Here is a 12,445-nt window from a genome sequence, read left to right as displayed (position 1 = left end):
TAAAATCGTAATATAACTTCTATCACTCCCCCTAAAGTTGAAGCATAAATGTCAATCATGTTCAACTTGGACTTGAAATCATCAAACAACGGACAAGAAAGATTCTTCGATAAAGTGAAGGCGAATTTTCACATGTGGTACGATCGTGTTGATTGGAAAATGAGCAATGCTAATGACGGCTTTTATTGTCACAAAAAAATTGCAGAAGAACAATGACCGACATACATAACTTGTAGAGCACGATGAGCAACCAGAGAACTTTACACACACCAAAAAACAGAGCAAACACAGCTTAAGTTGTTCAACCCTACTACGGATAACAATTTACTGTTTTTTTACTTTTCCAAGTGACAAGGTTCTCCCACATGACAAGCTTAAGTTGTTCGACGGCTAGGATAAGATCTTTGACTCTGTTATAATGTTAATTTATAATGTTAATTTTGAGAATTGAGCTAAAAACATTTATTCATACAAAATGTTGGCTTACATACAACATAAACTTGGAAAAGAAATAACACTCATTTCTCCAAGATTATAAAAATCAAATCAAATAAATTAAAAACAAAAACTCCTATTACTAGCCGAAAATAAAAAGAAATACATAAATAGGAAACAACAGGAAATAAATAAAATCCTCACATAACTTCTATCACTTACATACTAATTTAGTTCACCTCCTTTGGCCTCGGAATCCTCTTGTATTCATAGTTGTTAATGTCAACCTTCTCTTGCAAAGCCTATAATATTACAAGAACAAGCAATCGAGGGTTAAAAATGGCTGCTCTTTTCCCTGAAAAACTCAAGACAGATTAGAAGTCCAAGAAGAAAACCTTCAGCTCCTCTTCCAATGAAAGTTTCTTTGGATTATAAGCCATTGTAGGGCCAGTTCTTGTCAATGCTTTGGTTGTTTCTATAATATCCCACTCTAGATCATCTTTCTCTTTTGTTACTTCTTTGCTATAAAAGATAAAAATTCATTTCAGAAAATTGTAGCAGTATAAGAGAGAAAAACAAAAATTCGATCAGCAGAAAAGAGCATATGCCGATAGGGCCGTCCAAAAACAATAGCTTTTGAGAAACAGCTCATATTTGACTCAGTAAGAGCCATATGTTTGACAAGTTCGTTATGAAAATGAGCTGAGTTTGAACAATATTACGAGCTTATTTAAAGCCTAATACAAATAATTTTTTGTTTAATTGCATTCAGCTCATTATATATACATAAAAGACTAAAATTTATGATTATTATTTTTTAATTCGAGCAGGGTACGAGCTGAAGAAGTTCGTTGGAGTATTAACAAATAAAAAACAAACATGATATTAGCAACTAATATAGAAAAAAAAAGTCCAATTCAATTAAAATTAAATTCAAATGAGCCAAACACAAACACATATAACCTTGATTAAGTTTAGCATTTTTATACCCCTAGATGCAAACACCTAATCAGATGAATCTCAGAATATGTTAAGAAATTATAAGAGTTAAAATACTCATGAATATGACAAAAAAAATTTACTTTTGAGGTCCATACCAACCTGCCCCGTATGAGATGAGCAAGACCGACTGAACCCAGCACAGTGAGCGAAATGAGGGGCAAGCCATATCTGATGAAAGGGTACTTCCTACCCCATCGCTTGAATTCAGAAGTAGAATGCAGAACCTTTGTTGGATGAGCTGCTGAACGGGTTTCTGGAGCCATATCTAGTTTGAATACAAAATCAACAATGCTTTTAGTTGGAATCATGACCATATATTTCAAGAGAGTTACATGCATAGCACTTAATTCCTATTTATTTACATTTCTAACATCAAAACTTCGATCATTGCATGAATGCCGTCTTACCTATGTATGAAAAAATGGATTTTACATCTTATAAGTCAAAGTAGTGGTATTTTTAATGCGATCTAAAAGATTTGGGTGGTATAAATGTAAAAAAGTAAAGTTTAGGTGTTAGATATGTAGATACATGAGAATTGGGTGTTATATGTAAATGCCCCCTTTTTTTAATATAATCTCAGAAATGAGAGCAAAAAAGTTCTAATGAATATCAACTTGCCATAAGTTTTCCCAGGCATAAATAATAAATAGTTTCATTTTCTGATAGCTACAATAAGTTAGCACTCCAAAAAAGAGCCATATTATCGAGATCAGATCTACAGTTGAAAATGAGCAGCATGATCATAAATTATTTATGATACTGTTTCCGATTTTCAACGCAAATTGAAAAACTATTAAGACAAAAGTTGACAGCAATCATTTTTTTTCAGTTAGATATTTCGATTAAAGTTCAGAAATATCTGCAGAAAATAAAAAGTTGCAATAGCAAGATACCAACAGAACACTATCCATAAAAGATAGAGAAGAAGATGAAAACTACAAAGGGAAATATGTTATTCTCCTCCGTAATAGCGTCTTTGAATAATATTAATAACAGTGCAAAGCCTTTCCCCTTTGTTGGAATACATATATCCATGATTTCACCACATATTAGAGGGCAAATCAAATAATGAAATATGCAAATATTAAAAGTAATTAAGGCCATTGAACAAAACACAAAAGAATAATACAAAAGTAGCAAAATAGTGATAAATAGTGGATAGAGTTTGGAGGGCTGGATCAGTTTTCCTTTTCAGAAGAACTTGATTTGAGTTCGGTGAACTCTGTGGATGTCATTAGACAGGGGGCGCTCTAGTTATCAACAATATTGGATGAGATGTTTAATCTAATTTTAGGTTTAGGGTTTAAATCTTATAGAAGAAAAACAACAAAAGCATTATTATTGATGCATTTAGGTGAAAATGGACCTAGTTTCTTGGGTTAAATTTAAAGTGCCAGTAGAACTCCGGGAAAAATTTACTTCTGTAGACATCATAACCGAGTCACAAACACCAAAGTTCTTATGATTTCGATTAACAACTACATTCTATTCAAAAAGTTGTGCACTGTCGGTTCTTCACATCCTGTAAAATGCTAACTCGAAGTTCTCCGGCAAGATATTGCTTAATGTGCAATTAGCGACTTCGATTTGGTTGTCTGATTGATGGTGTTATGCTAAACCCATAATGACTTCTATCTATAGAAACTTCCAAAGCTCGTACCAAGAACAATTAATGATTTGACATCGCAATCTAAGCATGAGATGAACAATTTCTTCAAAAATAACTCTAGTGACATTCACACCATCAATTTTTTTGTTTTTTTAAGCTACAAAGTAGGCTATTATGAAGAAGCGGTCTACCATCACCACACTAAAATATAATAAACATTTGGTTTGTAGAAAGCCCGGAACAAAAATCAAGACAGATCTTCCTAAATGGAATTAAAGACTGGTAGGGACATATGCAATCAAATGTTCTATGAGGCTTCTTCATAAGTTCGGCAATTTTGACACATCTCAACATATTGGCAAGCATCCCTCAGCAACTTTGGCCAAAAAAATTGGATCTGGATCGGTGCTAAGGTCTTTATTGTGATTGGTAGGAGTTGCAAGCAGTCCACTATCCATTTCTTTAATCAGTTGAAAGCCGAGAGAAGTATTTAATGTGCTTGACTACCCTAAGAATTGAGTTGTCACCAACTAAAGTATGCGGATGCATTTGGGCTGTGGATTAGTTACATTAGTAAAATATGCCTTCAAGTGCTTTCAATCCTATAATATCTGTTTGAATGGCTACAACAATCTATAGCTCGCTAACTGAGGGCGTCCAGTACATGTTTGCTACTTCCTGCCTTGTGCTTCAAAAACAAACTAAACTTTTTTCAAACATAAACCTCAAAATTTTATATGAATACAGAAATTGGAGCCATCGGCAATCACTAAATAATACAAAATTTTTATATAGAAATTAGTGTTCCCATTACTTAAGTGCTCTAACTGTGTATGACTCTTATTCATAGGTAGACCATTTTTGCCTTGCGATGCTGAATTTTTCAGTGAAATTTTCAAATGGTTTCATTCTCATACCAGAACTATGCCAATACTAATAACCGATGCATTAAATTCAACCTGAAAAGCTTTTTCAAAATATGGAATTAGCCAATATGAGGGCTAAACATAAGAGATCATATATAATATTGAGGCTATGTTGTTGTTCGAGGTCCCATGAAAAGTTTTCTTAATTTAAAAAAACATTAATTGATGTCATGATCATGTTAACATTTTAAATTAAGTGGCAGTAGAAATTCATTAGCCCGAGAAAAATGCAGCCCACTAAGTGGGGTCGGCTACCTGAATCCTTTATTCCATTTTGTCATATTGAGGTAGCCACAACCCATTCACTACAGCCTTCTTTGGATCGGTGTAAATGACTTAGGCATTGATGATAAAATCTTAAAAATGAACATTTTAACTGCAAACTCACACTTGAATAGATTAATATATAATTTGTGGTTTTGTAATGTGATGAGAACAGGCTTGGGTAATGTAAAACGTGCTTAAAAACAAGAATATCATCAATATATCGAAAGAAAAAATGACAAAAAAATAGTTTGCATACATCATTCATCATCAGTAGCACAAAGATATTGGGTACATTGCAAAAAACAGAAGACATGACCCGCCACTTGCAAAGACCTTCATAAATGATGTTTTTCACTTCTCACCAGCTCGTGTTGTGATTTGATAATAACCACAATGTAGATCAAGTTGAGGAAAAAATAATGACATTGTTCAGCTTCTCTAGTATAGAAAACACATATTTCACTATCATTTTTTTTAATTGCCTGGCAATCAATATCAACGACTTCCATCCTTTTTGGGAACAAAGAGCTGTGTATAAGCATAATCTAAGCTGGATAATTTATTTTTATAGAAGGCCGTTCACAATTTCTTGCAGAATCTTGCATTCCTTTGGGCACAATCAAATAATACGGTAGATACAATATCGTGGACATAGAAATAAAATCAATTTATGTTGACTGGTGTGTAGGAACAATACTTGGCTTGGCATTTTTGGGTTTATGTCTATAAATTGCAGTAGGAGAGTTTGGACTGTCAAACATAAGCGTTAGCATGACAATCAAACCAAACCAAACCAAACTCCCGTGTAAAACTGCCAAGGTCGCGCCAAGATTAAATGGCAAGCATCCATTTTCAAGTTACCATAAAGAACTTCACAAACAAATTTCCTGCCAATCACAAATATCGCCTTGCACATATGACAAACAAGAACTGTGTTTCCCTTCTTGATCTAGGTTATTCTGTAAGGTTGTGGGGTCTTCAATTGTGGTACCTTAATTACACAGTTAGATATTATAATCTTAGTGCATCCATTATCCACCAATAATTCACATACCTCAACACTTAAGGTGCATCCTATTCTGAAGATAGAATAATATTGAGTGGTCGTGGGATGTTTTGGAGCTCATAAAACCTTCTAAAAAATACATAAATTCTCCATCATCGCTAAGAACATCTTCAAGCTCTTCACAAATCAAGGGGAAAAAACAAGGATTGTCTTCATCCTATTCTTCATTTAATAACAGTAATTGACAACTGTTAGGACACATTTGATATGTGACTAGGTTGGAAACAAAAGAAGCATTTAGATCTCCTGAAAACTCGCCCAATTAAATGCAAGTTTTATTGGAATTTTTGCGTCAATCAATCCTATGTTTGGCCTATGATTGGCATATGCTATTGAAATTTAAGGGGGCTTGTTTTGTTGATCTGCAAAATATCTTTAGTGACCTTATTGAAATACTCATTAAAATGGAATCAAGTCATTGTAGGTTTAAAGCTGCAAGTGAGTTGTATTTTTGCCATGTATGTGAAATTAACTGTTAGTGAAAGAGATTGCACTGAGCTCATCTTAAACTTATCTTGAATAGTGTCTTTCAACCCTCCTATTTATTGAGCAACGAGTTATTGAGTGATTTTATTCAAATTGTTTCACACGTTAGAACAATAAAATTCCTCGGTGAAGCTGCTAACAAAGAAACAACTCAAAGCATCACTTGTATTGTAGGTAGAGCATTCAGTAAAAATCAAGGGGAAGGAAATGGACTTGCTTCAATTGTTTTATTCTTAACAAATTTCTTACATTACCATTTCCCACCTATCAAAAGGATTGCATTAATTAACAACAACATCGCTTTGATGACCTTTACATTTGCTCCAATATATATATATATATATATTATTAATATTAAATTTGTTTTTAAAAAATCAAAATGAAAACTCTGCAACATCTCATCAAATCCATCCAATCCTATTGTGCCCGTGTCTCCATCACTTGTATTAGCGTCGTAAGTAAGGTATCCATCGTTCAAAAGAATCCTATTTTATTTTTCCAAAAATCAAACCCTAGGAATGTTCGGACTCTCTCAATTTCTAAATTTCTCACTATACTCCTACCCAAAGCCTTCAAAAACTTAAAACTAAGGAAACCACAACAAAAGAGCACTAAAGAAGGCATCAACATTACAAATGCTATGTGAAGAAGAAGAATTCATGACATATGAGGAGTTATACTAAATCGGTCCAAACTGCTACCAAATGACCTACTGCTCACTCTTCCTCTCCATCCAGCTCCTATTAGAAGCCCTTAACAGCAAGGAAAATGAGAGACTCATGGTAAGGCGTAGGGACTCACTACTGAAGGCATCAATGGGACTAACAACAGAAGATGAAGATGTGAACTTTCTCAGACATGCGAGTGGTTTAAAGGTAAAACATAGGAGAAATGAGATTTAAGCCCTTAACGAATTTAAAGTTGTTATCAATGTTTAAAATTGCACAATAGAGTATTTAGGCGTTTCCTATTTAAATTTGAAAATTGTGTTCAAAATAAACGAGTCAAAATAATATATTAGCATCGAGTGAGAGAGTGTGTGTGTGTGTATTAAAGAAAGACATTAACATTCTAGCATAGTAGAAAGTGACAAATTGCATTTATATGAAATAATCAATTATGCAAGCTGCAAGATATCATATAATGACTTGCACAAATAAAAATATAATATAAACATCAACTGATCAAATCAAAACTAACATAAAACATGAAATGAAATAATATAAAATATCAAAGATACAAGAATCATATAAATAAGAACATGATAAATAATAAAAAGTCGGAACAGCAGGCGGCGGTGGAGGCAATAGAAGCTGCTAACGGTGGTGGTGGCAGCAAGAGCAGCAAACAATGGTGGCTACAACAAGAGCAATAGGTGGCTATAACAAAAAAAGCAAGCGATCACTACAACAACAAAGACGGTGTTGGCGACGAAAGCAATGACAATAATGTTGGCGGCGAAAGCAGTGGAGGCGATGCTGGTGGTGCAAGTACCAAAAGCAGTTGACGACATGCTAGGAAGCTCAATTAGGAAAAGTGGATTTCTTGCACATAAGAGTACAACTTTGATTTGTATTCAACCCGTCTAATATTGGAGGAGAAAAAAACCTAAGCACAAGAGGCGCACGCCTTAGTGGAATTGAGGTGAGGTAAGTCAGGCACGCCTCAACCAAATTGAGGCATACGCCTCGCCCAAACTGCTCAGGCATACACCTCAAAATATTTTTCTGCATAATTGCATTGAGGCGTGCCTTAAGATTGCGCAATTTTAAACACTGGTCATCACTTTAATTTTTTAATAGAATTTAAGTTAGATCCTACTTACAATTCAAACCCTATTACTAAACAACACCCACTTCTCTCCTCTCCCTCTTTACACTCTCTATTCCTTTACTCTACCATTTTTAATAAACAATAAAGGGCTCATTAGAATAATCCTCTCCTTCTTACTCTATTCTTTTCCTCCAACCTTCCCAATGCACAATAAAGGCCTCACTCTAACACCTTACTTAACAGCTCAACGCCAACAAACTCTCTAAACCCGATGACCACCAACCTGCCTCTATAATCCATTTGTGATGTTACCATCATCCCTCTTTCCACTACATACGACCACTCATTGTTGTCGCTTTGTCATCAACAAGCACCCCAACAGCTCCCAACACCACCTAGTCTTCCCGCTCTCTCAACAACCTTCTCCATCAATCTCCCACTCTTTTCATCATCTCCCCCTCACACCCTTTATGTGCCTTTCCTCTCTTTCTCTCTATCTCTAAATCTCCTTCCTCTTTGTGCATTAAAAAATAAATGAAAAAAAAGGAAAAAAGAAAAAAAGGGAAGAGAAACAAGAAAATAAGGAAAAGAAAATAATAATGATAATAAAAGAAAATTAAAGAAAAATAAAGGAAAATAAAAAGAAATTGTATTAGATTCATTGCAAATTCCTCATCGCCTCATCATAATTGATTGCTCACACACAAAATGTGTAAATGGAACATCTAAAAAGTTAAAAAAACTAACATTATTCTTCTTTATTTTAAATATTACTTCTGTAAGATCATCAATCCTGTGTAAAGACAAAAATTTATCATAGGTACTCATATCAATAATATAAGTGAATAGAAGATGATCAAGAGCCCTAAACTCAACTATAAAAAAGTACTCGAACATAAATTTGAAAAACAAATTAAGTTTTCTTTATCAAGATAAAAAGAATAATCACTTTGATTTATTTATACTACAAAAAAAGCTACTCAGTGATAACTTTTGAAAAAAAAAATCAATACTTGGAGTTGTATATCAACTACAATATCAAATAACTCAACACAATCATAATGCAAAATTGTTATTTTTTTTCAAATTTTTGCAACGACCATCGGTCATTCTTGAATAAAAAGTTCGTATTTGGAGCATCATGCACGTTTAAAGACCAAATGTGACATAACATTCAACAAAGGTATTCACCCGTTATTATTCATCATTTGCAATCATTTCTTGGATACCTGTACCAATTTTATTGCATTTTGATATCATAATCTTTTCTTTACAAAGGCTGTGCTAAAATATTTGTAATCCGTAAAATACTAATCCTTAGATGCATTATAAAAATAAATTAAAAGATTTCATTGTATTCATTAAAACATTAACTTCAATTGACTATTAATCACATACCTCCTCTTTTTTTACAATCTCAACGGGTGTAATCAAGTTATTGCAAACTAATCTCTTGATTCTTTCAACCACTAGCCACACTTACAAGACGCAAAAAAATTTTATCAGGTTGAACAGCTCTAAAAGTATCACTTTTCTTACAAGACACTCCAACTAAATGCATATTACTTGATCACAAAAAGAGTATTCACTTGCAAATAATTCCTTGTAATTAACTACCAAATATATATGAAGTTGACGGGCCAATTAATTGATAAATAATGCTGCTAAATTATCATTAAGAATGAGTTCCTTCAAATTATGAAACTCTTCTCACATATCAGGTGCCTCATTAGTACTGACCATGTATTTTATATAAACTGAATAAATATTTGGCAAATATATCTTCAAGAGTTGTCCTTTGTGCAATTGCACTAGTGGAGGAAACAGATTTAATACCAATATATTGATAATTTTTATCAAAATATCTCAATAAAATAGTTAGTTGTTCTTTTGTTGCCATATCAGAAGATTCATCTATGAGAATGGAGATAAATCACCATTATAAGTCATGATGGAAAGCAAGGTTTCAACCATGATAAGACAAGAAATTGCTCCCAATATCTCAATACAATAGTTTATTATTCTTTTGTTGCCACATCACAATATTTATCCATACGAATGAAGAAGAATCAACATTAACATGCATGATGGAAAGCAAGTTCTCAACCACAGAAGCACAACAAATTTCTTCCTGATTTTTTGGCAGTCAACTTTAACTTCATATTTTTATTTTCATATGTGACTTTTTTTATATGAATGGCAAAAAAATGAAGCACTTCCAAATAATTTTCTTAATTATCTAATTCAGATAACCCATTGAGTCTACAAAATAATAATCTATAACGTCAAAGAAATTGAAAATAATCAAAAGTTGCAAGAAATATGATAAGATGTTTTCTTAGCTCAATTTTAATATTTGCAGCATAACTTTGTTAAAATATAATAGAAAACAGAAACTTAGGGTATGCTTTAGGACCAAAAAGTTAAAAATATAAGGCAAGTTTTCTTAAGAATAAAGTTACCTGAGATTTCTTATACTAATTTCAAATAAGTTGCCCCTTTCTTCATTCTTGTCTTCTTAGTGGTGGCTTTGACGTGTCTATCAAGAGCTCGGGTAATGCATCTAGAGTCCTAAACCGAGCAGCTATAGCATGAACATTTATAATCAAATCAGGATATACGACAATAAAATTCATAGTATTTAAGTTATGAAGCTTTATATAGTTATTCAGGAAAACACGGATGCTTATATAGTTAAGTAGGCCATTTAAACAAAGCTCAGCTTTTAGTTGGTTCATATTGATTCTAGCTTTAAATACTAAACGAGTAGAAACAAAATTCTATCAGAGAAAAATAGACAAACATCCTTTAGTGCATGCTAACACTGTCTAAGCTATGTGTCCCATCGCCAGTGTTGAAAATGGTGCACCAACCCCAAAATGATTCTCCAAACTTTTGTTAAAGTTCAATTATTTCTTAGATTTGTTGAATTATGGCCTCATATCAGGCCACTGGACATGATCAAAAGATAAGATATGGTTCCAATTCAATTACTTGCAAGTTGCAACACACATAAATTCCCTCACAAAACACTATTGTCTGTAATATAATTAACGGACTATAGCAGTGTCACACCTAGGGGTGTAAACGAACCAAACACGAACAAACAGAGCTCGTTTTTGTGTTCGGTTCGTTTGAAATTACGCGTCTTTGAAATAATTTCGTGTTTGAAATTGTTCGTGAAGTTACTGTTCGTGTTTGGCTTGATTTGTTTGAAATGTTCGAATTGCTCGGAATCTTACAAATTTGTTTGTATTGTTCAAATTTTACGAAATCTTTTAAAAAACTTAAACATATATGAAATTAATGTTTAAACCTGTATGAATCACAACACAAATGCAAAATAGTTGAAAAACAGCTCACAATAAAACCATAATATCATATCTCATCCATAAAAAAATTCAAATCTAGAAGCAATATGCGAGATTTCACTCCCAAAAATTATGTTTCACTCAAAGAAACTAAATAAATCTAAAAGACATATAAAAAAATTTAAGCTAAGAGACGAACCTGAAGATAAATACAAAATTATATAATTTAATATAAGCTAAGAGGCGAATCTGAAGGTCAAATTATAATTTATAGGATTTAATTTTTAAAAATATGATAATTTTTTAGAGTATATAATCATTTTTAGAATATGATAAATTGTTTATATATAATTATTTTAAATTATTTTATATTTCGAACAACAACGATTTGAACACCATCTAACAAATAACTGTTCTTGTTTGGTTTGTTTATAAGCCAAACGAAAAAAAAAATTGTTTGTGTTCGTCTCGTTTGCTTATCGAACTAATCGAACACGAACTCCCTGACGAGTTGAACACAAACTGTTCACGAAGAACTAGCTTTTTTGACAGCCCTAGTCACACCTACTCACCTAATAACACTAAAAAACTCTCAAAATAAGAGAGTTTGTTTCTCTCCTATTACCCTTATGAGTCTCTCCAAAATAGTAAGAACTGCCACATATTATCTACAGAATTAAAACTCTCCGCACGAAATAATTAAAACTGCCAATTAACAGAAAGCACAAACACCTCTTCAAAGCAAATAACCAATGTCATAAGATCAGATAGACAAAATCAAGTTAATCAATGCAATTAAATCAGAGAATCTTCTCTTGGGAAATTAAAGAAACTCAGCATAATCCGGCTTCCCATCATCCGTCTTAGGCAGCCGTCACACCAATGGTCGCCTTAACACAATCCCTGCTCCCCAACAATCATCCCAATCAATCTATCAATTAAATCTCGCCATAAACAAAATCAAAACAAATTCTAACTAAGAAATAAAAGAAAACAAAATCAATTTCACAGCACCATCCATAAGGTAGGAAATCGGGGCCGACCAATGCTCTCCAGGATCGTCTAGGTGCTGGCGTGAGGGATGTTCGCCGTTGTCCGAAGTCACTGAGGAGAGAAGCCCGTCCACGTGTTAGGTTTCAACGTCGGGAGAGAGGGACAGCGGGAGAAATCGTCGGAGTAATGAAGAGGGCGAAGGGCGAAGGGCGAAGGGCGAAGGGCGAAGGGCGACGGTGCGAGCGGGTTAGGAGGGTCTGTGCTGCGGATCGAGACGCTGGGACGACCATCACGGAGGTGTTTTTCTTTATTTTTTAGTTCTTTTTTGTTTTTTAGGCATTTACATAAATACCACTAAATTTTTATGTATTTACATATCAACCTCCTGAACTTTGTATTTAACATTTATACCATCCAAATCTTTCTTTTCACATAAAAAATATCACTTATTTTACTTTTAAAAAGCTGAAATACACATCTTTGTGCATATGAAAAGTGGTATATAAGTGAAAATTTGAAGTTTGACATTTACAAGGGTAGATTAAAACTTATCATATATTATTACATATATATA

General features: G+C 33.3%; 1 protein-coding gene across 1 annotated transcript in view; it reads right to left on the bottom strand.

The window, feature by feature from the left end:
* Window positions 1–459: 459 nt before the first annotated feature.
* Window positions 460–12,445, bottom strand: part of LOC110024976 — a 25,651-nt gene continuing 13,665 nt past the window's right edge. Inside the window, exons 2-4 of the mRNA XM_020725191.1 lie at window positions 1,537–1,702; window positions 831–957; window positions 460–737 (exon numbers count right to left, since the gene is read on the bottom strand). Coding sequence (XP_020580850.1) covers window positions 666–737; window positions 831–957; window positions 1,537–1,700 — 363 coding nt within the window. The 5' untranslated portion in view covers window positions 1,701–1,702 and the 3' untranslated portion in view covers window positions 460–665. The remainder of the gene's footprint in view (window positions 738–830; window positions 958–1,536; window positions 1,703–12,445) is intronic.

The sequence above is a fragment of the Phalaenopsis equestris genome, unplaced genomic scaffold (genome assembly GCF_001263595.1).
Source record: "Phalaenopsis equestris unplaced genomic scaffold, ASM126359v1 Scaffold000287, whole genome shotgun sequence".
Taxonomy (NCBI): Eukaryota; Viridiplantae; Streptophyta; class Magnoliopsida; order Asparagales; family Orchidaceae; genus Phalaenopsis; species Phalaenopsis equestris.
The sequence above is the reverse complement of the archived record's forward strand: the minus strand, read 5'-3'. Positions and strand labels throughout refer to the sequence as shown.